The sequence below is a fragment of the Erinaceus europaeus genome, chromosome 7 (assembly GCF_950295315.1).
Source record: "Erinaceus europaeus chromosome 7, mEriEur2.1, whole genome shotgun sequence".
Taxonomy (NCBI): Eukaryota; Metazoa; Chordata; class Mammalia; order Eulipotyphla; family Erinaceidae; genus Erinaceus; species Erinaceus europaeus.
The window spans coordinates 26,475,365-26,501,669 of record NC_080168.1 but is presented as its reverse complement, the minus strand read 5'-3'; the positions used below and the strand labels follow the sequence as shown (position 1 = coordinate 26,501,669).

General features: G+C 40.1%; 1 protein-coding gene across 5 annotated transcripts in view; it reads left to right on the top strand.

Annotated features, from left to right (window-relative positions):
- Positions 1–23,232, top strand: part of CCNYL1 (cyclin Y like 1) — a 39,410-nt gene extending 16,178 nt beyond the window's left edge. The window contains exons 4-11 of one of the 5 annotated variants that reach the window (XR_009550653.1): positions 1,880–1,980; positions 5,581–5,616; positions 7,729–7,780; positions 9,975–10,094; positions 13,353–13,519; positions 19,013–19,175; positions 19,916–20,253; positions 22,619–23,232. Coding sequence is in view for 3 of the 5 variants with exons in the window: in XM_060194030.1 (XP_060050013.1) it covers positions 1,880–1,980; positions 5,581–5,616; positions 7,729–7,780; positions 9,975–10,094; positions 13,353–13,519; positions 19,013–19,175; positions 19,916–20,026 (750 nt within the window). In the remaining 2 variants the exon portion in view is untranslated. Of the gene's footprint in view, positions 1–1,879; positions 1,981–5,580; positions 5,617–7,728; positions 7,781–9,974; positions 10,095–13,352; positions 13,520–19,012; positions 19,176–19,915 lie in introns of all 5 variants that reach the window. The other 4 variants (XR_009550652.1, XM_060194031.1, XM_060194030.1 and 1 more) reach the window with 4 other exon arrangements.
- Positions 23,233–26,305: the final 3,073 nt, after the last annotated feature.

Sequence of the window (26,305 nt, the reverse complement as noted above, 5' to 3'; positions counted from 1 at the left end):
CTGCAGGTGTCTATCTTTCTCTCCCCCACTCTGTCTTCCCCTCCTCTCTCCATTTCTCTCTGTCCTATCCAAAACCGAATAGCGTCAACAAGGGCAATAATAATAACCACAACGAGGCTACAACAACAAGGGCAACAAAAGGGGGAAAAAATGGCCTGCAGGAGCAGTGGATTCATGGTGCAGGCACCGAGCCCAGCAATAACCCTGGAGGGAAAAAGAAAAAAGAAACTATTCTATCTTAATAATAAGGAAGGCACATCTGAATTATTTTAAAAAATCATATAATCCTAGCATTTTAGTCATTAATATGCTGTGGTATTAAACACTGTTGTTTCAACTACTTACAGTGATTTTGTCTATTAATCTTATTGGAAGAGAATTATCCCAACATAGTTTAGACGATTTCACTATTTGACTATTAACTGTGTTCGTGGGCTCTTCACAAAACTTAAATGGATACTTCTAAAGTGTCTTAGAGATGGTTTATTCTCTAGAGGATCTTGGAAAAATTCATCATTACTGCTAAATCTCACTGCAGGTAGATTGACATTAATTTGTATTCATATTAAGATTTATCTTCTAGTTGTAGTTGATTTTAAATAACTGCCAAACATTTGTTGAATTCCTGATTTATCCTGGATTTTGTGCTTAGCAACTGCAAGTAGGAATAATAGGAATTACACCTTTCCTGGAGAGACTCACTTTACTATAAGCAATTTGATGTCATGTACAAGTGGTCAGTTAGGTGTGTGCACAGAAAGGGAGAAGATTGGTGGCATGGCTATTAGCAGAAGTATCTTAGAGGTAAATGAGTTAAAACTTGCCAGGACAAGGAAGAAGAGTGGCATGTGAGTAGAAAGTTCAGCTTGAACGAGGCAGCAAAGTGTTCTGATGACTAGCAGCTTAAAGAATAGAATTAATATGGTTTTGAAATGAATAGAAGGTATTCTGAGATTCTCACTAATGGCAGTTTTATCTAAGCATGCAGTGAGTTGAATTCTCTCTCTACCCCTCTTACCTCTCCTTCTCCCTCTCTCTTTCTCTTCCTCCCCCCACCCCCCAGTCTGGTCTCTGGATGTGAGAGAATCTTTTTTTTTTTTTTTTTTTTTTAATTTTTTATTTAAGAAAGGATTAGTGAACAAAGGCATAAGGTAGGAGGGGTACAACTCCACACAATTCCCACCACCCAATCCCCATAACCCACCCTCTCCCATGATAGCCTTCCCATTCTCTAGCCCTCTGGGAGCATGGACCCAGGGTCGTTGAGGGTTGCAGAAGGTAGAGGGTCTGGCTTCTGTAATTGCTTCCCCGCTGAACATGGGCGTTGACTGGTCGGTCCATACTCCCAGTCTGCCTCTGATGTGAGAGAATCTTAAAGTGATATTTCATTCTTTGTGTAATGAAGCTGGGTCCCAGAAAGACATACCTCCACCTCCTCCCCCCAGTTAGATATGGAACAACCTTGGCATACACCACTTCTGATGTTTATTTTGTCACACTGCCTTCTGAACTAAGACATTTATTCCTGACTTTCACTTACTGCAATAAACTGTTTGCATATTATGTCAATATTGCACTTTAATATAGTGATTAAATAGAAAAATCTAAGATTTTTTTATTGCTTAAAAATCACTATAATGTTTTATTATAAAGGGAATTTATAATAGGTGCTGGCAGCATTTCATAAGCTATCAGATCTCCTCTGTGAAAGAAAGAGTACCCAGTGGGTTTCTCATCGAGCTGCGTATGACATACCCATGCAGTCTAAGAAAAATCTTAATTAATGCTTTATCACATTACATTTAACCAAGGGCGGGGAACCACACTTTCCTAGGTTTAACTTACTGTGACATTTTCTTCTATTTCCCTTCCCCTTCAGGTATCTCCAGGGCAGCTTACTAAAAAGTATAGCTCATGCTCAACAATATTTCTAGATGACAGCACAGTCAGCCAGCCTAATCTTAGAACCACACTGAAATGGTGAGTACGACTAGGTTGCCAAGGGCTGAGTGACAGTATCTGCTGGACGCCTCCTAGTATTCCTGACTAGTCATCTGACTGTCATGTTCAGTGATTAGGGTAAGAAACTGGCATTGTCTCTGTATTGATTTCAAAGACCTAAGTACAAGTCTTTCAGTTTTCGTCTTAATCTTACAGTGCATGGGTAAAGGGACTGCCAGTTAGTAAAATAAGAGCTGTCTGAAAAAGCATCCATCTTATTTAGTGCATTTATATTGGCATTACTGAACAGAATGAGGTGAGGTGTTTCTGACTGGGTATTTTAGCGGAAAAATCATTTGTGTTACACCAGTTGGTCCTCTACTGGCATCACAGCATATCTGCATTTAAATTTAGCTGGCTTTTGCCAGATTTTCCCAACTCCGTACACACACGCAACTCCCACAGTATTTCTGTATGAGAAAGCATTTCATTCCTTTCTCTCTCCCAAAGAGAGGGAACATCTATTTCACAAGCTTCTTTTCCTTTATGGATGTAATTGATTTAACTGAGGTTTCAATTTAAGAGATTTAACTTTACATGTGTACGTAGATACGTAAGCATGTCTCTGAGACACTACTATATCAGTTTACCTAAAATTACAGCAGTGAAAATAGTGAAAGAAATGAAATTTAAAAACAACTTTGGTTAGATTTATGCTTCAGCAAATATAACCAATGTCATGATTTAGATCAAGTAAACACAGATAGTGTCATGAGGGGTGGGGGGAAAGCTACTCCTTAATTTCTGGTGGTACTTCAAGAGTGCAGTTAGAGGCTCACTGTCAAAACACCCTCAGATGAACTTTTCAAGTTTACTTAAGAAAGATAGATCCCAAAATTTAAAGTTTATTTCCTCCATTGGATTTGTCCAAGGAATATTTATTAATGTTTCCTCAGGACATCAATACTGATTTGCCAGAATAGAGTTTGGGAAATGATACTTCTGAATACCTTTAATCCTTTAATCTTTAGTTTTAAAGCATTAACTTATGAACTTAATTTGTTTCTCTCTCTTTTTTTTAATATTTATTGATGTATTCCCCTTTTTTTGCCCTTGTTTTATTGTTGTAGTTATTATTGTTGGCATCGTTGTTGGGTAGGACAGAGAGAAATGGAGAGAGATGGAGAAGACAGAGAGGGGGAGAGAAAGATAGACACCTGCAGACCTGCTTCACCACTTGTGAAGCGACTCCCCTGCAGGTGGGGAGCTGGGGGCTTGAACCAGGATCTTTACACCAGTCCTTGGGCTTTGCATCATGTGTGCTTAACCCACTGCGCTACCGCCCGACTCCTGAGCTTGTTTTTACTATACCAGTTTCTAAGGAAACTAAGTTAACAATCATTATATATTTCTTTCTCACAGGATTGGTTCAGAAACTGAGCCTCAATTCTGACATCTTGATCTTAGGGACATCAAGTGATCACTCCTGAATGTTTTTATTCATCCAAGACACTTAATCCATGGGAAAAAGGAAAAGTTCTACTTTGGCCAGAATCATCTTTTATAGTTGGGAAGATTCTGGTGTCTTGTATATATATATATAGTATGTTTGAAAGGATAACCTTGCTCAGGCTTAAGGCTCACCCCCCCCCCGAGTTAGTCTAAATTTTAGAAGTCTGATTTTAATTTACTCTAAAAAAGACTATACATTTAATATTGGTGAAATAAAGATTTGTTGAGAACATTAGTAGGAAATTTAACTTAATGATTTTGAAAAATGTTGATCATGAGGTGTATTGTTTTCAGTGGGGTGGATGAGCTGTGTTAGAATCACTTAGACAGGAGCTGGGCAGGTGAGTGAACTTGCTACCATGTGCAAGTACCTGGTCTCAAGCCCCCAAGTCCCCACCTGGAAGGGGGAAGCTTCATAAATAGTGAAACAGTGCTGCATATGTCTTGTCTTTTTTCCCTTTCTGTTTCCTCTTCACAGTTTTTCTCTGTCCTATCAACTAAAGGAAAAGATTTAAAAAAAAAAAAAAGGGCTAGGTGGTGGCACACATGTTTGAGTGTACATGCTATCATGCACAAGGATCCAGGTTCAAGCTCCCAGTTACACCTGCAGGCAAAAGTTTCAAGAGTGGTGAACAGTGCTATAGGTGTCTCCTTCTACCTCTCTGTCTCCCTTTTCCCCCTTTCCCTCTCAATTCCTCTCAGTCCTATCAAATAATATATAAGGGGGAAAAAAAAACACACCAGGAATGGTGGGTTTGTTGTGCAGGCACTGAGCCCCAGTGATAACCCTGCTAGCAGTTAAATAAATCAATAAATATTTTTAAAAATCGCACTTGCATTATTTTTCCCCATGTACCCCACCTGCCCAGACTGAGGAAGGACAGGACAAGAGCATCCTGGGTGATTCTGGTTTTAACTGACTCGTTCATTCTGAAGCTTTGTGGCACATTGTAGTCCCCTAGTAAGTTTTAAAGACAGTCCTGATGTCCAAGTCATATGTACAATGCCAGTTAAATCAGGGCGTCTCGAGGTGGAAGACGTGGTTTTAAAAGATTCTTAGGTGATCCCAATACACAACCAAGTTTGGGCACCGCTGTCTAGTTAGGCTAGGCAGAAGAACTGCTCCGACTTCTGTGACTCAAGTCAGTCAGTTTTAAGTCTTGATTCCACTATCTGTGAATTGGATTATTGAGTTAAATGTTATCTGTGGCTCAAAAGGTCTTCTTTAAGCATGCAACTTTGAGTTCTGTCATTTTAAAGTAACTTTGAAGATAAACTGAAGCACTCTAGAAGTATCCATAGTATGTTGCAGGCCTTTATTTTTGCAAATGCTAGTAATATTGTGTAGATTTACTTTAAAAATTCAGATTTGCCTCCCCTCAATTATTTTGAACTTCATTTTAGACACTGAGGGCAAAAGCAGAATATACTAAGCAAAAGAAACCCACTGCTAGTGCATAGTGTCGATTAATGACTTAGGGATGCAGTAACAGAGAGCGCCTGAGGACTTAACCTGTTGGTGAAGATTTAGCTTCAACTCATTTGGGAATACCACGGCATGAGTAAACCAGGTGATAACTGTGCTGCATTGCTTGCACTGCTTGCTCTTCGGCGAATAGATTTTATCTAGATTTATTGTTTAATTTGCTCTTGAATTTTCTCATAATTACATAAGGTCAATTTTTAAATTGTTTTGCCTACAGTAATTTTAAAAATTTATTTTTAGAGAAATAATAGGAAACGGTGGGGAGGTAAATAGTCATTTTTTGAAAGCACAAACCTGCTTGCTCTCTAGCGTAAATTGAAACCTGTGTACAGGTGGAGATAGTCTGTGTAAGGTGAAAATTCCCCACAGGTAGAAGCAGCATTGACAGGAATATGTAATGTGTGTGTTACCTCACTCAACTTGGAGCATGTTCCCATGTAGTGTATTTCTTGCCATTTTGGTTTTTCTGTCTGTACCCTAAAATTAAAATGGGGACAAATACTCAGGCAGGCTGTTCTGAATTAAGCGATTCTTGGGGTAACTGGGAAGCTGGCGTGGTCTTCCACACCCCTCCTCTAACCCCCTTAAAGAGTGTCTGGATAGAATCAACTGTTACTAATAATTTTTTTTTCCCTCCACAGTGTGACCTTAGCAATATATTACCACATAAAGAACAGGTGAGCTCTTTAAAAACCTTTCTCGTTATCCCAGTCAGTTTGCAAGATGCCAACGTTAGTGTTAGGTGAGAATTTCAGACCCTGTTGGAGTAAGTTGTATAGTATTTTCATTACAGTATTGAAGTGAGTCATTGTGCTTGTCACTTAGAACCGTTAACTCATGTTACTGAGAATCCTGTAGTTTTTGCTTACATGAGTGGTGAAGCAGTAGTGATAGTCTCTGCTCTTCTCTAGCCCCCTTCCACCTCAATTTTTCATGTCTCTATCCAAAATAAATAAAATAAAAACTAAAATATTTAAAGAAACTAGTACTTATGAACTTTTGATACAGTACCAAAGCCCTAGAATTATCTGAAGGTTTTTTGAAAAATCACTTCTTGTCAATTATACATCTGTGGAGATTTGACTCTTCAAAGAAGCAAGTGAAAAGGATAGAAACTGACTGAGAAAAAAGTAGCTATGATAATCAGCTGTCTTCTACTGAGACAGACATTAGTTTTACAGAAATGTAAATGACATTTCTCAGTTCAACTTTTTTGTTGTTAAAAAAGTCATTTTAAAATTAAAAAATTGAACTTATGTTAACACTGTGGTTCCCAGCTCGGGGTGATTTTTTTTTTTTTTTTTTGCCCCCAGGGTTCATTCACCCACGACTAGAGACATTTCTGCTGGTCACCCTGTAGAGTAGAGGAGAAAATGATACTGGCATCAAGTGAGTCGAGTACACAGGAAAAAAATGCCTGGTTTAAAATTATTTCATTTGTGCTCTGAAAAGACCGTTTCATATGAAACAGATATTTTAACTGTGAATTGAAAACTTTAGCAGAAGCTTCTCCCCTGCTTCTCCCCTGCAGGGGCTTGAGCCGGGGTCCTTGTGCATTGTAACATGTACCAATAGAACTCGGCCACATGTGCATTCTAATGTAATGTGCATTCTAATGTATTGTAACATGTGCATTCTAATGGACATGCTACTGTCAGGCTCCCATGAGTACTAGTTTCTTTGTTACAATGGAATTATAAATCGTATTTGTAAACTTAAAGAACTTTATTTATTTTTTAGAGATTTTACTTATTGAGAAAGTTAGGGGAGGGGAGAGAGTGTGTGCATGCCCAGTGTGCCACTGCCCACCCCCCCGGATCAAATTCTTCATGGGGTGCAGAAGGTGGGAGGTCTGGCTTCTGTAATTGCTTCTTCACTGGACATGGATGTTGGCAGGTTGATCCATGCCCCCAGCTTGTTTCTATCTTTCCCTTGTGGGGTAGGGTTCTGATGAGGTGAGGTTCTGGGTCACATTGGTAAGGTCGTCTATCCAGGGACTTCAAGATGAAATTGAAGTAACATCTGCAACTTGGTGGCTGTGGCTTAGTAAAGTTTCTGGGGAAATCCTATATTTTGTTGAGTTTCTAGGTGATTTTTCGTAGTTTCCTCCCCCCCCCCCAGTTTATCAGGAGTACCATCTGAAATGGCTCCTACTCCATGGCCACACCTATGCAACTGTTTAAAAGAGATAAGAAAATATTTGAGGGTAGAGGGTGGTAGGTAGCATAATGGTTATGCAAACAGACTCTCACGCCTGAGGCTCCAAAGTCTCAGGTTCAATCCCCTGCACCAACATAAGCCAGAGCTGAGCAGTGAGTGCTCTGGTAAAAAGAAAGAAAGAGAGAAAGAAAAGGGAGGGAGGAAGGGAGAAAACATTTGCTAGGAATATAGTATAGAGATCCTAACCTTAGGAGGGAGGAGGCATGACTCCGTTTTCAAGGTTCTGAAGACTTTATTGACCCACTGTTACTACTTGAAGTGTTTCTTGTATCCCAGTGTGAGGTTAGAGGCGTAGAAGTATATTTGGTTTGTAAGCATTACCTGTTTGAATGGATCAGTGCTTATTAGAAGAACAACTCGAGGACCGGCCATTGTAGAAAAGATGTTACAAGAGTAAATCAAGTTCAGGAAACCCACTAAAGGCCAGAGCCCAGGAGAACGACTTCTGGAAGCTATTTTGTTGGAGGTTATTCTCTTCCCTTGCACTCCTCCCTCTACTTTGCACTGTCATATGTTTTATTAAGGTATCAATTCCTGAATTAATTTCTAAATGCACATTCTTGTTATAGAGATGCAAATAGATCCTTGGATATTTTTGATGAGAGATCACATCCACTCACAGTAAGTGCAGCTTTATATTTATTGCATGCCAGTTTGCTTTGAAATTTCTAGAAGTACTCCCTCCAGCTTAGTCAAACTGTTTTTTCTTTCCCACCCTGTACTGTATCTTGTCATTTTATAAAAATAGTGTTGTAGGGAGTCGGGCGGTAGCGCAGCCGGTTAAGCGCAGGTGGCACAAAGCTCAAGGACCTGAAGGATCCCAGTTCAAGTCCCCGGCTCCCCACCTGCAAGGGAGTCGCTTCACAGGCGGTAAAGCAGGTCTGCAGGTGTCTATCTTTCTCTCCCCCTGTCTGTCTTCCCCTCCTCTCTCCATTTCTCTCTGTCCTATCCAACAACAACAACAACAATAATAACTGCAACAACAATAAAAAGAAAACAAGAGCAACAAAAGGGAAAATAAATAAATACAAAAAATAATAATAAAATAAAAATAGTGTTGTAGGGGCTGGCCAGTGGCCAGTTAGTTGAATACTCATGTTACAGTGTGCAAGGACCTGGGTTCAAGCCCCTGGTTCCCACCTGCAGGGGGCAGGGCTTCACAAGCGGTGTAGCAAGATGACAAAAACAAAATTTAGGTCTTATTATTGGGTAAATGTTGATTTTTAAGACTGTTGTCACAGTAGTACAGCTTTATAGCTTCTCATGATAGGTGTCAGCGTGTCACAGCCTTCAATTTTCATTTTCCTCCACAAAAGGAAACTGAGAGAATGGCAACAAACACACACCTTGAAATTCACACTCTCAGCCACATGTAGCTAGTGACTGCTGCGGGACGGCAGAGTCTTTAGAACCATATTCTTTTATTTTTTTTTTAACACATGGCAGGGTTTTCTATTTTCGCCCAGATGAATCAACATGGTGCTGGGACCAGGAGCACTGCATGTTTTTTAATTTCTTTATTGGGGGATTAATGTTTTAACATTCGACAATAAATACAATAGTTTGTACATGCATAACATTCCCCAGTTTCCCATATAACAATACAACTCCCACTAGGTCCTCTGTCATCCATTTTGGATCTGTATTCTCCCCACCACCCACCCCAGAGTCTTTTACTTTGGTGCAATACACCAATTCCAGTTTTTAGAACCATATTATTATTATTATTTTAAATATTTATTTATTTATTCCCTTTTGTTGCCCTTGTTTTTTTCATTTTGTAATTATTATTGATGTCATTGTTGTTGGATAGGACAGAGAGAAATAGAGAGAGGAGGGGAAAACAGGGGGAGAGAAAGATAGACACCTGCAGACCTGCTTCACCGCCTGTGAAGCGACTCCCCTGCAGGTTGGGAGCCGGGGGCTCGAACCAGGATCCTCCTGCCGGTCCTTGCGCTTTACGCCATGTGCGCTTAACCCGCTGCGCTACCGCCCGACTCCCTGGAACTATATTCTTTTTTTTTTTTTTTAATATTTATTTTATTTATTCCCTTTTGTTGCCCTTGTTGTTTTATTGTTGTAGTTATTATTGTTGTTGTCGTTGTTGGATAGGACAGAGAGAAATGGAGAGAGGAGGGGAAGACAGAGAGGAGGAGAGAAAGACAGACACCTGCAGATCTGCTTCACCGCCTGTGAAGCGACTCCCCTGCAGGTGGGGAGCCGGGGTTCGAACCAGGATCCTTATGCCGGTCCTTGTGCTTTGCGCCACCTGCGCTTAACCCGCTGCGCTACAGCCTGACTCCCCCTGGAACTATATTCTTACAGGAAGCTGAAAACAGTGTTGCAGAGTTGATTTCTAGAAGTGTACTATATGGTGTACTATGTGGTGACCAACAAGATTTTGATACTTGGATATCATTTGGATAGTACATTGCTTTGCCATGTGCATGACACACAACACACAACACACACACACACACACACACACACACACACACACACGCATACACACACCCTGGGGGAGGGGGAGGACTAGAGCTTAAAAACCATATACATTTGGGTAGAATTCTGGAGGGAATAAAGTAGAAGGAACATACCTAGTTTTTATGAGGTTGTGCTTGTACTTTTCTGTAATGAATGGTAGTATCAGATCACTCTGACATTTAGAATTCCATCTTTTATATTTGAAAGACTAAGAGAGATCACCCAAAATTATTGTGAGGGACACATGTATGAAGATTGTTATCTGCAGAGTACATGAATGTTTTTCTTTTCCCCAGTGGATACTTACATTACATTTTTCTTTTCTTTTCAGCAGGAAAAGGTCCCAGAGGAATACTTTAAACATGATCCTGAACACAAGTTTATTTACAGATTTGTTCGTACTCTCTTTAGTGCTGCACAACTGACAGCTGAGTGTGCAATAGTAACTTTGGTAAGCTCCTTTTTCCTTCAAGTCTTTGAATTTCTGTTTTGTACATAATGTATGGTCAACTAAAAGTGGGCTTGTACAGTGACTACCAAAACTTTATTAAGAGAAATTTACCAAAAATCAGTATAATATACACGCTCAATGAAAGTAGTCATTATGGTGTTACATACTGCTATTTGTTTCCATCATTACATAAATATGACCAATGCTAGGAGATACTTCTGGCTCCTATCTTCAAATCTCAGCATACATCTGCACACACAGTACATATATGTAAACATACATGCATGCGTACAAAGTGACCTGGTGGGGCAGGATGGGAACATTCACAGGCCAAGCACAGTGGAGTTGTCAGCTGAGTTGCTGACTAATTGGTAGACAATTCTGATTGAGAATTTCTGCCTTAACCTCTCTGGATTTTTTGGAATGACTTGTTAATCCATCTTCTTGTGTCTTGTCTGTCTCTGAAGTTACTCAGGATTATCTTGCAAGTAGTATTTGGAAAGGCTTTGCTAGTTAGCCTGCTAAGCTGCAGCTACGGAATTCCTCGGGTACTTAACATACAGATTTTCTGTGGCAAGAGCTTATCACTGAGTAATTCTGTTCAAGTGAGAGGTGATTGGGATTTTTTTAAAATAGTAAACAAGTCAGGGAGATTCAAGTGCACGGTTTGGAAGATCAGAATATGTAGGTTTGTACTTATTTGTATAGTACCCAGTTTGAATTTAGGAAGAGAAGCTTGTGCTTTTGAAAAGAGACCTCTCAGTGGGTACTGCATCAGCTACAGTCCTGTCATGGAGCTGCAGAAGTCATTCAGGGTGCTTAGAAAGTCTTGGGAAGAAGTGAATTTTTTATTCACTTGTTGGGAAACCATTGGCAGATCTTGAACAGAAGAGTAAAATGACCTTTTTATTTTTACAGGTTTATTAATGAGAAAACCAAAGCATCACTCTGGCATATTCAATATCAGGGATCAAACTCAGGACCTCATATATGTGCGAGGCCTGCGCGCAACCACTGAGCTATCTCTTAGCCAAAACATGGCCTTAATTTAGAAATGACCCTATCCTGGCTGCTTTGGGGAGGACAGACTATAGTTGGAAGTAAGGGTGTCAGCAGAGCAGTTAGGAAGCCATCACATGAAGCAGAATAGAAAGCAGATAGCCAGCAAAGGCAGAGATTATAGGGATTGCTAACTGATCGGAGCGTGCTGCCTCAGTCTAAAGCAGGATGACTTGGAATGGAGGTCTTGGGTTACTGCAGCTAGGTGCCAGGCAATGCCCTTCACGTTATTGGAGAAGGCCTGGGAGTTTTGATGTCTGTGTGCACGTGTACCTGTGACCTCAGCACCGGTAGTTTCAGTAGAGCAGTAGTGGAAGGGGAGAGGTTTAATTGGGTTAAAAGAGAGTGGGAGACAGAAGCCAACACCAGGACATTTATTATAAGCACAAAGTAGTCTGTGGGTGGCAGGAGAGGTGATAGAAATGTTCACATTGAGGGAGTGCACTTGCAGACAAGGAGAAATTCTTTAGGAAGCTGGTTCGAGGAAATAAGGTTTTGCAGAAGTGGGTTGGGATTGACTTCACTTCACTGATAGAAGAGTTAGCTTTAGGGGGCCAGTGGTGGTGCACCCGGTTAAGTGCACAAGGATCTGCCTCCGGTTCAAGCCTCCGGTCCCAACCTATAGGAGGGAAGCTTCATGAGCAGTGAAGCAGTGCTGCAGGTGTCTCTGTGTCTCTCTATCTCCTTTCCCTCTCAAGTCCTCTGTTCTATCCAAGAAAAAAAAAGTTAGCTTTACAAAAGAAAAACCAAGGGGGCTGCATGGTGATGCCCCTGGTTGAGCACAGATGTTACAATGTGCAAGGACCCAAGTTCGAACCCTCTGTCTCTACCTGCAGGGGGAAAGCTTTGCAAGTGTTGAAGAAGTGTTATGGTGTCTCTCTGTCTTTCTGCCTATTACCCCCTTCCCTCTCGATTTATAACTGCCTCTATCCAATAAATAAATAGAGCTAATTAAAATTAAAAAAAAAACAGTATCACTGATAAAGGAGGACAAGTGGGGTAAGTGAATTAATATTGGCACGTACCAAGGTTTTCAGTGAAGGTGACAGCAAACTGAGAGATTGCTGGTATTTTTTTTTTTTTTTTAGGTATCTCTAACCCATGGGTATCACTCTTAACACCCACAAAGTAGAGTTGCACCTAACAGCTCTCAGGCTGTTTTAGAATACCAAACAACTAGTTTGGGGAGTTAAAAGCAACAGTTTGCCAAGAAAGTATAGTACTTTGTAGCCAGTTATTTTTGAAAATACAGTTGAATTAGGAGAATGATAGCAAATCTAAACTACCAGCCTGACAGCCTTCAAATAATATACTCAAAAACTGGACATTTTTCTTTGTAAAATGACATTCCTCTTTGCCATTCCTTATGCCGGTCCTTGCACTTTGCGCCACCTGTGCTTAACCCACTGTGCTACCACCCAGCTCCCCCTCTTTGACATTCCTTAATGACAAATCACAGCTTATGCTTATAATCTCTACTTGACTCTCAACTTAACCTGTTTCTTTGTAGAGTTACTGCCCTAAAACTGGCCAAAGTGACAGGACTGTAGATTACGTAGGGCAGAAATGAATTATCGTGAAATTATAATGAAAATGTGAAAATTAGGGCTATAAGAAGTACTCTCCTTTGTATGTGTGCTCCTTAAAAAAAAAAAAATCTAAAGTATTTGGCAGTCTTAAAGACTGGCTGCAAGTGGTCCTGTCCTGCTACACCACATAGAGGCCACTAGGCGGCACTCTAGACCATCAGTTCTTATGTTCAAGCTCCTGCCGCAAAAGGACTTACTACTGTGAGATAAGATGTACTTGGTATTAACGGGATGTTACATATTGCACACAGTATGTAACCAACCAAGTACTAATAAAAACTGAGAGCAGCATTAAGTGTGTACTGTCCCTTAAGAGCAAAAAGGCAATGCATGTAACCTGCCTGTCTTAAGGATTTCCTTTGCTGAGATGTCCATTTATTCCTGCGTTACAAACAAATGTGTGCTTGAAATTCTTATGGGCAGATTAGGTCACGGGTCTCTCTGACTTTGAATGTGACCTGATCCCTTGATATAGTTGACTGAGACAGTCTCTGCACATTCTAAAGTTGCAAAAGGCATATCAAAACAGCTGCGGCCTGTGATCCTTAATGGTTGTTATCTTAGAACTTAAACTGAACTCAGACCAAACAGCAGTGCTGTACTTTTGCAGGTTTACTTAGAAAGGCTCTTAACTTACGCCGAGATCGACATTTGTCCCACTAACTGGAAAAGGATTGTTCTGGGAGCCATTCTTCTTGCCTCCAAAGTCTGGGATGATCAGGCCGTATGGAATGTGGACTACTGCCAGATCCTCAAGGACATTACAGTTGAAGACATGTAAGTGCTTACGGCTTTTTAAACACTTTCCAATCCCTTGCTGCCCCCATAAAGTTTACATTTTAAGAAGTCTTTTTTTTTTTTAATTTATACTGTGAAGAGAGCTAAAATAAGCATAAAATTACATATTTCTTTCCAACGGTGTATAGCATTTCATGTTTCCCACCATTAAATAGTAGGTCTTTGATGATTTATTGTTAACAGTCAGTTCATTTAATTGAAATGCAATTTTCTGGTAGTTTTTGGCAAACATTTTACAAGCTCGCTACCAAAGCCACATGGAACAATAAGTGTTTTCATCACTTTCTTAACACTGTGTAAACCAATTCCAGTTTATAGGGGGTTACTCATCAGGCCTTTGAAATTAGTACTTAGCTCCTACTAAACTATTGAGGTTACAACTTCAACTAGAATCACACTATTTGGTTGTTGTTGGAAAAGTCATGGCAGGGGGTTGGGTGGTGGTACACCTGGTTGAGTGCACGTTATAGTGCACAAGGACCTGGGTTCAAGTCCCTGGTCCCCACCTGCAGAGGGGATGCTTTGGGAGTAGGAAAGCAGTGTTGCCGGTGTATCTCTTATCTCCCCCTTCCGTCTTGATTTCTGGCTGTCTGTATCCAATAAATAAAGATAATTTTTTTAAAAAGTCATGACATTTTTATATAGAAAAACATGAAAAAGTGGTCTGGGAGGTGGTGGCGCATAAAGCGTTGGACTCTCAAGCACGAAGGTCCTGAGTTCAGTCCCTGGTAGCACATTACCAGCCATGCCCAGTGCTTTCCCTCTCACCTTCCCTCTCTCGCTGTCTCTCTCTCTCCTTTCTCATAAATAAATAAATATTAATGGGAAAAAGGAAAGAAAAATATGACTTTTCTGACAGCCCTTGCTAGTCTTAACATTTTCTCTGACATACTGTCACATTAGCCATGGTACTAAAGGCACTGCATAGGGCAAGGGATAGATAGGATAAAGGTTATGCAAAGAGACTGTCATGCGTGAGGCTCCAAATTCCCAGGTTCAATCCCCTGTACCACCATAAGCCAGAATTGAGCCAGTGCTCTCTGGTTAAACACACACACACACACACACACACACACATATTTAAGATTCCTAGGGAGTCGGGCAGTAGTAGCACAGCTGGTTAAGCGCACGTGGCGTGAAGTGCAAGGACCAGCATAAGGATTCCTGTTCAAGCCCCGGCTCCCCACCTGCAGGGGAGTCGCTTCACAGGCGGTGAAGCAGGTCTGCAGGTGTCTATCTTTCTCTCCCCCCCTCTGTCTTCCCCTCCTCTCTCCATTTCTCTCTGTCCTGTCCAACAACAACGACATTGATGACAACAATAATAACTACAACAACAATAAAAAACAAGGGCAACAAAAGGGAAAATAAATATCAAAAAAAAATTTTTTTTAAGTTCTGATTCCTGTACTTCTGTCCTCCCCAATTAATGTTGCAGGAATTTAGAAATGGCTCTGCTGTTGAACTGGAATTGGTGTATTGCACCAAAGTAAAAGACTCTGGTGTTTGTGGGGCGGGGGAGAATACAGGCCCAAAAATGATGATAAAGGACCTAGTGGGGTGTGTATTGTTATATGGAAAACTGGCAAATGTTATGCGTGTAGAAATTATTGTATTTACTGTCGAATGTAAAACATTAATTCCCCAATAAAGAAATTTTTAAAAAAAGAAAAAGAAAAAGAAAGAAATGGCTCTGCTGAAACAGGGGAACTCCTAGCACTCAGCAACCACAGCAACACTCCAGACCGTGAGTGTGCTTCTTGAAGGTGGCAGGCTAACTAGCATGGAGGACCATATATTGGACAGACTGAGAGGTTTTGTTACCTTTGCCCATTATGCTACAAAGCTCATTCAGAATTATTGTGTTCTGAAGTGAGGATACTTGTAAGGGGCCAAAAGCTGTCACGGTCACTTTTGGTGAAATGCCTATTTTGATAAGTGTCAATTCTGGTCATGTTGATGTTGGTAGCAGCTAATTTAATTTTTTTTTAATTAAATAACTTTACTGGGAAAGTGACATATGAGGCTCTTGTCACATGTGAACAGTATCTTTCTCTTTTTAAAAAAATATTTTATTTATTTATTCCCTTTTGTTGCCCTTTGTTGTTGTTGTTGTTGTTGTTGTAGTCATTATTGATGTCGTCGATGTTGGATAGGACAGAGAGAAATGGAGAGAGGAGGGGAAGACAGAGGGGGAGAGAAAGATAGACACCTGCACACCTGCTTCACCGCCTGTGAAGTGACTCCCCTGCAGGTGGGGAGCCTAGGGCTTGAACCGGGATCCTTCTGCCGGTCCTTGAAATTTGCACCACCTGCGCTTAACCCACTGCGCTACCGCCCGACTCCCTTTTTCTTTTTTTTTTTTTAAGAAGATTGATTGGGTGGTCCGGAAGGCAGTGGCGCATTGGATAGGGCATAGGACTCTCAAGCGTAAGGGCCTGAGTTCAGTCCCTGGCAGCACATGTACCAGAGTGATGTCTGTTTTTTTCTTTCTCTCTCCTGTCTTTCTCATTAACAAATAAAAAAAATATACATCTTAAAAGAAGAAGAAGATTGATTGGGGGCTGAGTGGCACAGCAGATTAAGCGCAGGTGGTGCAAAGCGCAAGGACCGGCGTAAGGATCCCGGTTCGAGCCCTTGGCTCCCTACCTGCAGGGGGGTTGCTTCATGAGTAGTGAAGCAGGTCTGCAGGTGTCTGTCTTTCTCTTCTCCTTTTTTTTTTTTTTCCTCCAGGGTTATTGCTGGGCTCGGTGCCTGCACCATGAATCCACCGCTCCTGGAGGCCATTTTTCCCCCCTTTTGTTGCCCTTGTTGTTGTAGCCTTGTTGTGGCTATTATTATTGCCATTGTTGATGTTGTTCGTTGTTGGATAGGACAGAGAGAAATGGAGAGAGGAGGGGAAGACAGAGAGGGGGAGAGAAAGATAAGACACTTGCAGACCTGCTTCACCGCCTGTGAAGCGACTCCCCTGCAGGTGGGGAGCCGGGGGCTCGAACCGGGATCCTTCCTCTGGTCCTTGCGCTTTGCGCCACATGCGCTTAACCCACTGCGCCACCGCCCGACCCCCTCTCTTCTCCTTTTTATCTCCTCTCTCAGTCTCTCTCTTTCCTACTCAATAAAATGGGGGGGGAGGGGAAGTGGCCACAAAGAGCAGTGGATTCATAGTGCAGGCACCAAGCCCCAGCAATAACCCTGGAGGCAAAAAAAAGATTTGACGTAAGAAAGATAGAAGCTGACTATCACTCCAGCACATGTGATGCCAGGGATCGAACTCGACTTCACACTTGAGAGTCTAATGTGCTCTTCACTGTGCACCTTTGAGGCTACTGGCAGTCATTTTAATATACAGTGTAGCAACAGACAGTGAAGTCAAACGGATATGTTTTGGGATGTTGCAGAAGCTAAAGTGAATGTTATCATCACTGTTGTCAGGCATCAAAATGGTAGCTTGAACGAAGGAAAATCTGGTCATGAATATTAGTTCTGTCAAAATAGCAGCTGAAATTTTCTCAAAAACCACAACGGAACTGATTGGGACTCCGACTCTAGCTATAGTATCAGAGAGCATGCAGGGGGAGGTAGATGTCTGGGCTTTGTAGATCTCTGCGCCAGGAGCGGTGGCTGGCTACAGGGAGACTAGTTCTAAACAATGCTTTTTGTGTCCGAACAGAGAAACACCAGGAGCTGTGTTTATAATAGGTGGCTTTTGTTGATCTTTGGGAACTGGGAAGCATTACAACAGTGTTAAATACACATTTGTTTCATCCCCTGCTGCTGACTACTATTTGTAATGGTCTCATTTTGAGTCTAAATTGAAAAATTGGTGTCTGCCACCTTTTTGTTAAGTTTCTAACATCTGTCTGTCTTGTTCAAATATATCTCTCTTCGAAAGTGTAAGTTAAACCGGGTAGCTGCTATCCAGAAAATTTGCTCTCCCTGTAAATGTTGAGCGAGCGCTTCAGCCACCTAGCTATTGAAAAACAAACAAAAAGCCCAGAAGATGCATATTCTGAAAACATAATGCTTTCCTTCCATGATTAAACCTCTATTAACAGACATGGTAATCCTGTGAAGGACTATATTTCCACACAGTTAAAATGTATTAGTGGAGAACATATAAAAGGATATTGAAGTGCATGTATCCCTGTAGTAAATTAAGATCTGATTAGCAAAACATCTGATTTACATGTCTATAGACATAAAGCCACATGAATAGGAAATTATTTTAGAGGGTGGTACACTTGGATTTAAACTTCAGCAAGTGAAGATAAAAAACATTATCTGCTGATATTCTGACTGTTCACCGTACAGAAGAACATAAAGCATTTGTTGACCTATGCAGTAGGTAAAATATTAAAATTTCAAAACCTCACAGTCAAAAGTATATTGTAAAACAAGCCTTTTCACATTTGCTCGAGTACTTGTCATTTTTAATCTAACTTAACTCTGTAAGGGGTTTGGTTACTGTGAAAGTAATCTCTGACATGAATATTTACTTACACATATGCAAGCAACTGCTGTATGGCCATAATAGCAAAGGACCGCTCCAGCATTTTCCTTTCGCACTTGATTGAATTCCCCGTGTGCGTGCGTGTGTGTGCACAGTCGGTTCTGGAAAGGGGCAGTGGATGCTGGGCATCTTGGATTGCCTTCCCAGTGTGGGAGAAAACTGAGTTCGAGCCCAGGACTCTTATCAGAGGTCACATCACAAAGCAGGTGCAGTCCAGCCAAGACATCTATCTTTAATCTTTCTGCCTTCCAGAGTTGAAAAAGTATCCTGTCGGTGGTAGTTCTTCACCCTAGTACGGTGAAGGTGAACAAAAACTTGCATTGTGCCCTTTGACATAGACCCATGCACAGGGGAAGGGGATTCCCTTTCCCTTTGAATGTATCTTGCTTGCTTATTTATTTATTTATTTATTTATTTATTATTTGAGATGAATCCTTGTTGCTCAAGAGTTTTTTCCTCCTTAGAGATAATAGCGTGGGCTCTTGATGGATCCATTTGTTGCCTTGGTGATGTGCCCGCTTCTTTTGTTGGCGCTTCTGTACTTCAATAAGCCCCTTCCTGTTATCAGCCTGGTGAAAATGTCTGCAAGTTCTTCAGAGCTAATAAACAGCATACATCATTCCTTTCATCTGATCACTATAGTGGGGCCTTGTGAGTGAGTGTGGAGCATGAATCATACAGCTGCACTAATGGAACTCTGAAGAATGAGCCTTCGAGTCAGCAGCACGAGTGCATAAGAGGGCCATAACCTCTTCCCCCTTGTCCCGAACTCAAAAGTGCTGGGATGCAGAAAGGACCACAAATAGCTGTACCGTGTTTGAACATTAGTGTTCTAATCCAGCTTGGTAGCCTTTATTTGTTTCCAAACACTTTCTAGCCATCCTAGTAGCTCAGAATGATATTTTTGAAAATAACCCAGTTGACTAAAATTGTCCTTATATTGGTTTTATTGTCTCCTCCTCCAGGAATGAGATGGAAAGGCATTTTTTGGAGCTGCTTCAGTTTAATATCAATGTTCCTGCCAGTGTTTATGCCAAATACTACTTTGACCTTCGTTCCTTAGGAGATGACAACAACCTGAATTTTCTGTTTGCTCCTCTTAGCAAAGAAAGAGCACAGAATCTAGAGGTAAGACCGAGAAAGAGCTGAGCAGAATTTTCTGTCAGCACCAATCTCCAACACCTATAACCAAATGATACTAATGAGTATCATTAATGAAAATGGACAGGTTTTAAGTTAACATGGTTTTGCATTTGAACCCCTTTCATGTGACTGTGTATCATTTCTTACAGTCGTATTCCTAAGCCCGATTTATATAGCCTACTTACTGCTCTTGGGTATGTTTCACTTAGTTTGCAAATCATTTCAGTGTTTACACTCCAGTCTTCTGAATTTATTTGAGAAAAAGAAAAAGAAAAAGTTACTTACTAACCTGGGAACCTGTTCTCTAAAGTGCAGATGTGTGGCTTATGAGTGATACTTTATTTTTTTTAAAGGTTAAAATACATTTAAAGAAAAATGACCCAGGGGGCCAGGCAGTAGCGTAGTGGGTTAAGCACACATGGCGCGAAGCGCAAGGACTGGCTTAAAGATCCCAGTCCCAGCCTCTGGCTCCTCACCTGTGGGGGGTCGCTTCACAAGCAATGAAACATGTCTGCAGGTGTCTTTCTCTCCCCTTCTGTGTCTTCCCCATCTCTTTCAATTTCTCTCTTTTCTATCCAACAACAACAAGAGCAACAAAAGGAAAAAAATAGCCTCCAGGAGCAGTGGATTCGTAGTGTAGGCACTGAGCCCCAGCAATAACCCTGGAGGTAAGGAAGAAAAAAAAAGGAAAATGACCCTGTGTTCTGTTTGATTGACTTTCCTAGGCCATTTCAAGACTGTGTGAAAACAAAGACTTGTGTAGAGCTGCTATGAGAAGATCTTCCAGTGCTGATAATTTCATTGGTATTCAGCGTTCTAATGCGATCCTCTCTTAAGGGGGAAACATGAGGTGGCATAACATCATGAACCTTTCATCTACAAGACTGGAGAATATCACCTCTCTTACTTAAAAAACCAGCAAGTTAGTACTGGCATGTGAGAGACATCAGATTCAAAACACCTAATGCCATTCTCTCTTCTGGGAGAAACGGGTTATAGTATCGCGAACCTCTCAGCTACAAGGATTATAAAATGGCACCTCTTCTGCTCAAAAACCAGCAAAGTTAGTATTTCCACCTAAAGAAATTGGACTCAAAAGAGACTCATGGACAGCCCATCAAGGATTATCCTTACTGGAAAGATTGGGACCTACTAAAGTGACACTCTGCTATCCGTTTTCTAATGTAAATAGTTATAAAAGCCCCCTTCCAAAGCAAAAGCTCCTAATCCACACACAGACACTTGCTTACTATGTAGGCAGATAGCTGTGAAACTATATGAATTTTTTAATAAATAGTTTAAAATTTTAGATTACTGTAAAGACAATAACTATATAACTTTTATGTTTTTCCTATTTTCACCCCCACCCCCCTTCCATTGCTGCATATGCCTTTAGAGTCAGTGAAGTGTTATATCAAAACATGGGGCTCTTTAAGTCACTTAAGACCAGACTTAATTGTTGAGTATTGACACCTTCTTCTACCATATTACAGAACCAGCCAGACAATACTGGCAATTAATTGAAACCAAAAAAATATATATGTATATATATATATATTTTTAATTGAATATATATTATTCAATATATATATTGAATAATCTTCAAATTCTTTGCAATCACCACTAGTATTTGGGATCATAAGCAGAAAATATTAGTTAATCTACTTTTGGGCATCCATCAGGTTTTTTGCTTAAATTTTTAGATTTTAATGAAAATGATTTTTATTCCATGTTCTGTATATGCCTTTAGAATCAGTGCAGTATTATCAAAACATGGGACTCTGAAACATCTTGTAATGCCAGTAAGAAACAGACTAGCATTGTTAGGTACTAAAGGATGCTTTTTGCCTACTATATTATTGAAGCTTCTGGTCATTGTTTTCAGTCTGTAGTTTTTCAATACTTGATTTCTGCTTGACTTGCTTTATTGAAGCATAGAGCATCTAGGACATTGAATTATATAATTTAACATAACTTTTTTCTTTCATTGCTATGAAAGAATCACCTGACTGGGGTGATTGTTAAGTCTAAAACAGCGATTTTTCTCAGAAATGGCAAGGATGATTATCCTAAGGGGCTGAAGAGTAGATATTTCAGCTCTGTGGAACACATGGTCTCCATTGCAGTTACTAAACTCTGCCATTGTAGCACGATATCAACACAGACAATATTGTGTCAGTGGTTCTATTGTGTTTCCATAGGTTTCTACTTACAATACAGGCTGAATTTGGCCCATAGGTGCCAGCTTCTGAACTCTACATTAGTATTTCTCTTACTGCAATGTTCTTTTCTAAAACTTTATGGGAAGTTGTATATATAACTTTTATTATCCCATGGAATAGTTGTACGTATGTGTACTGCTGACATCTCTCCAGGTTTTTTATTGGTTTGTGATCCTCCGGCCCATGCTTCTTTCCTGGTTTGTGGTTCTCTGAATTACTCTTTTTCTCCAGGGTAGCCGTGATTGGTTCAATGCTGGCAGTCAATTTAAGCCAAAAACCTGCTGAATAACACTTGCCATTTCGAATTTTTTGCAAACACTACTTACTAGCATGTGTGGGATCATAAAGTTTCAGTTATTACCTACTGCTGTCGGGTCCTGCCGTTGTATTGAGAACTATTATGGTGCTTCTCATTTTCTGATTTTCCTTTCTCAAGTTTGTACTGAGGAATTCAGGCACCCTTTAGAATCAGAATATGAGCTGAGAATCTCAGGCAGGAAAGAAAATGAAAGAATAGGAATTCAAACTGTGATTGCAGTATATAGGATAATTATTTTTTAAGGATATGAGTTTCATGTGTTCATTAATACAGTGGTCTTGACTTTCTAAGAAATAAAAGTTTTTGTTTTTTTTTAACATCTGAGGACCCCCTACTATATACATGTATACTCAGAACAGGGTGACTTTGAAATGCTGCTTCCAGACTTAATAATACAATTAAAAGTAAACTAAATTGCTGTAAGATTTCCTTAAAACTGAGACTCTAACCACTTAGCTTGAAGAATACTCATTAAATCCTGATAGTATTGATAGATTTTCATCTACTTTATTCCACATCTTATAAATCATTGAAAGATATTTTCCTAGTAGCACTATCTATAGGTATTCCCAGAAGTCTTACTGCATAATAGTGTTTTTTAAAAAACTGAGTCATATGTATATGTGTTCAGACCCTCTGGGACATTGCTACAGAAGTGTAAATGCCAGAAACTTAGAAGACATTATTGAAAAGGTTAAATGTCTCTTAGTTTGAGAGAAGTTTCATATATTTCAGCCAGCACCTGCCATCTTTAAAAGGAACTTCTACAAGTATCAAAGCTTAAAGTTGCATTAAGACTTTAGGAATGCCTTGTGTTTTCCTGTAAGTGCCCTCTTGTTAAAATAGTTATGTTTCCCGGCTTGATTGGCTACATTTCTTTTTCCTAGACGTGGTGAAGGAAGATTCTGAATAATAGCAGTGCTTGTTTCTATATAATTAAGAAGAATTGGACGTTAGTAGTGATATGAAAGTATGAAAAGTTTCTCTCCTGCATGTGAAGTTGGCCATAGATGAACCATTTCAAGTCCTGCTATTTAAGAGGAAGCATATAAACAATAGAGGAACCGTTCTTACCTACTGCTGTAAAGGACAGGTAGTTATGTAACTAGTCTTTTAGGAGATGGGGAACAGTGTCACCTAAACTTGAAGTATTTTTTGAGAATCAGTGGAAAGAACTAAGCTTTTTAATCAAAAAAGATCAGTGTTTACAAGAGAATTTTGCATGCAAACAAAGCTATTCTGGGCCAGGGACACTTCAACATAGCAATCTTCATTTATATTGAATGCTGCAGGTTCCATCATTTTTAAAGGACAAATGATAACGGTATATAAAATATTACAATCTACCACCTCAAAAAACATAGTTTATGGAGTTTGTAGATTAGAAATTATTCAAGTATTGATTGCAGTTTTGCTTTGAAATTAATGCTACAACTTATATGGTTTTTCTTTCTCATGTTTATATTAAAAGAAAAGCTAATAAATTCTATTTTAATTACAAGATGTCTAGTTTGTTCATAACACCTCTAACCACACACATTACATCTCTACCTAAAATGTCAGTAACAGTAACAGTGGGGTCAGATAGCTTTCTCAGGCAGGCAGACCATGGTTACTTGGTTTGACCACTGCCTCTAGTTAATGTATAGTCCCTTTATTATTATTATTATTTTTTAACTGGAAAATAATTTGTTACACTTAAGATGACAGACCAGGGCTGGGGAGACAGCAAAATGGTTATGTAAAACTTTCATGCCTGAGGCTCTGAGGTCCCAGATTCAGTACCCAAACACTCCCCCCCCCCCATAAGCCATAAGCTGAGTATTATTCTGGTCTTTGTCTCTGTCTTTCTCTGTATACCTCTCATTAAAATACTTTTAAATTAAAAAATAAAGTGACTGACCACAATAGTCAGTGGCATAGTGTACTAGGTGGCATCTTGAATGACTCACTATTGTCCCAAAAAGGACACATTGAAGATAAAATTAAGTATAGCAAAGAGAACAGCTTATAGGCTCACTATAGACTTGGAATGTGAATTGAGGATTTCATGCAAGTAAATAGTAAAGAAAATGAAGTGACAGAGACTAGAATTGTGGTTACACTAAAAATAATGACTTTAAAATGTTATTTTAAAGCAAAATAGTGATACTAGAAACCAACTTTTTAAAATCCAGGTTTATTTTTTAATCTTTCATTTGATAGAGATAGCCAGAAATCGAGGGAAGACCTGTCTCCTGATAGACACCTGCAGCCCTGCTTCACCACTTGCAAAGCTTTCCCCTTGTAGATGGGGACCAGGGGCTCGAACCTGGGTCCTTGTGCATTGTAATGTGCACTCAACCAGGTGTGCCACCACCTGACCCTGAAACCAACTGTTTTAAGGTTTCTTTGAAACTAAGTCCCAAATCGCTCAGCTTAAAACAGTAATGTTTTTACTAGGGCACAATTAATAAGTCCTGGTAGTGTTGCTATATTTTCACCTACTTTATCTCACTACCTATTGTCACACTGATTTAGTTTCAAATCTTTTCTAAGATAGTTTGCACACTATGGTATATCAGTTGCTAAGTAGAAATAGAGGTTTTAAAGTTTGGAAGAGAGAGACATTGGACATGACTGTGGCTTCAAGAACAAGTTGTGGGAATAAGTAGAATCACTAACAGTGCTCGTAGGCTTTCATTCTAGGAGACAATACAATACAATCTTGATAAGAGGAAAATCAAGTCAAATTAGGGGAAAGCATATAGTAAACATCCCTGACAGCAAGTAACTGGCAGACACTCTGGAGCACAGAAATGAGTTACCAATAGGTGGCAGAAAGGTCTTCTACCCAGAAGGGCATTGTTCCCTAAAGTAAAGAACTGTCAAAGGATATCTGAGGACTTCCACTCAAATATATTTCCATTGTTTGTTTTCTTCTGTTGGAATGTTGACCTCTGAATTTTTTTCAATGGGAAGATGTAGCTTTTGTATTTTAGATTTATTAATGAGATAGGAAGAGAGAAAGAATCAGACATCACTGTGGTACATGTGCTGCTGGGAATTGAACTCAGGATCTCATACAAGTTTATTACAAGTAAATGGCAGAGGTATGAACTGTATATTCGGATAGAATGAAGTTGCCATTTTTGGATGTCAAAGGTGGCTATCAGTAATTGCACATGGTTCACCCTAAGACAACTTTTTAGGGCCCAATGTTCTGGTTAAAAAATTTTCTCCATCCATTCTTTCATGCTTAATATATCCTGTATTGAAACAGATGACACCGAATTCTAGATTTGTAACAGGTCAAGACTCATATCTTGGTTTAGTTTAAGCAGAATATGGGAAAGTGAAGTACATTACAAATTAAAAGGAATCCTCAGTTAAATGGAAAGGAAAAGAATTTTATTAAGACTGCTGTTAAGGCAGCTAGGTGCTGGCTGGGGAGACAGCATAATGCTTATGCAAAAAGACATCCTTGCCCGAGGCTCTTAAGCTTCCAGGTTCAATCCCTGCCTGGCACCACCATAAGCCAGAGCTGAGCAGTGCTCTGGTCTCTCTCTCCCTCTCTTATCTTTCTATTCCTGTCACTAAAATAAGTTATTTTGTTTTTTTAAAAAAGTAGCTATGTGCTTTGCTTTTGGTGTGATTAGACAAACTTAAAAATAACCTTAAGAACTGAATGTCCTCAAGAAGATATAGCTACTTCAAGACCTGAAATTATTCTGCTACTCTTTACTTAAAACCTCTATGCCCTTATTTTCCTACTTTTGTCAGCTCCCTTTACTTCCAGCCCAAGTGGTGGCCCCAAGTGGGTTGACTCTTTCAGAGGCAACTGTTTAGTGTTTTGTCCCCTTCCGATTGTTAGTTTAGGACCTCCCTCAGTAAGGTCAGCTCAGCCTTCAGTTTCTGGTTTTTAGCCAGTGTTGAGTGTGGTAATGCCTATATTGGTTACTGTTATGACCCATTTTCAAAACATGGTCAGTTTCCAGGAAATACAGGTTGTATGTGGTTCACAGACGGGCTCCTGTAATCCGCCTGTTTAAGCCCTCTTCTGTGTGGCTCAAGCAGCTGTTCCCAACGTACTGCACTCGCTGACCCTCAGACCTGCTATTACCCTGGACTTGTACCACAGTCTGAGCAGTATTCCTACCTTCCGAACTCATTAGGGATAGGTGCTTTCCTTCTGAAGGTAACCAGCTCCCTCCCACACAGTGGAGGGGATTGCATCCCAACTCTAAAATCAACATTCAGTATCCACCACCCCCGTTGATTCTCCATGCCCCTCTGCTTGGAAATTACATTCAGCTCCCCACTGTGGGCATGGGGCAGTATGACTTCAGTCCTTCACACAGCTTAGCTTTTCTCAAGACGTGACTCACTTGCCTCTCAAAAGCTGAAAGTGCCTATGAAAAATGAAGCTGCACTAGATGCAATGTGGAATCTTGGATTGGATCCTATGGAACAAATAGCAATGGAAAATCTGATGGAACTCATTGGAAGTCTGGAATTACTAGAAACTGCAAATGTTGACTTTGCAGTAAGAGGTACATACGAATTCTGAACTAACTTTGCAATTTGTGAACCTA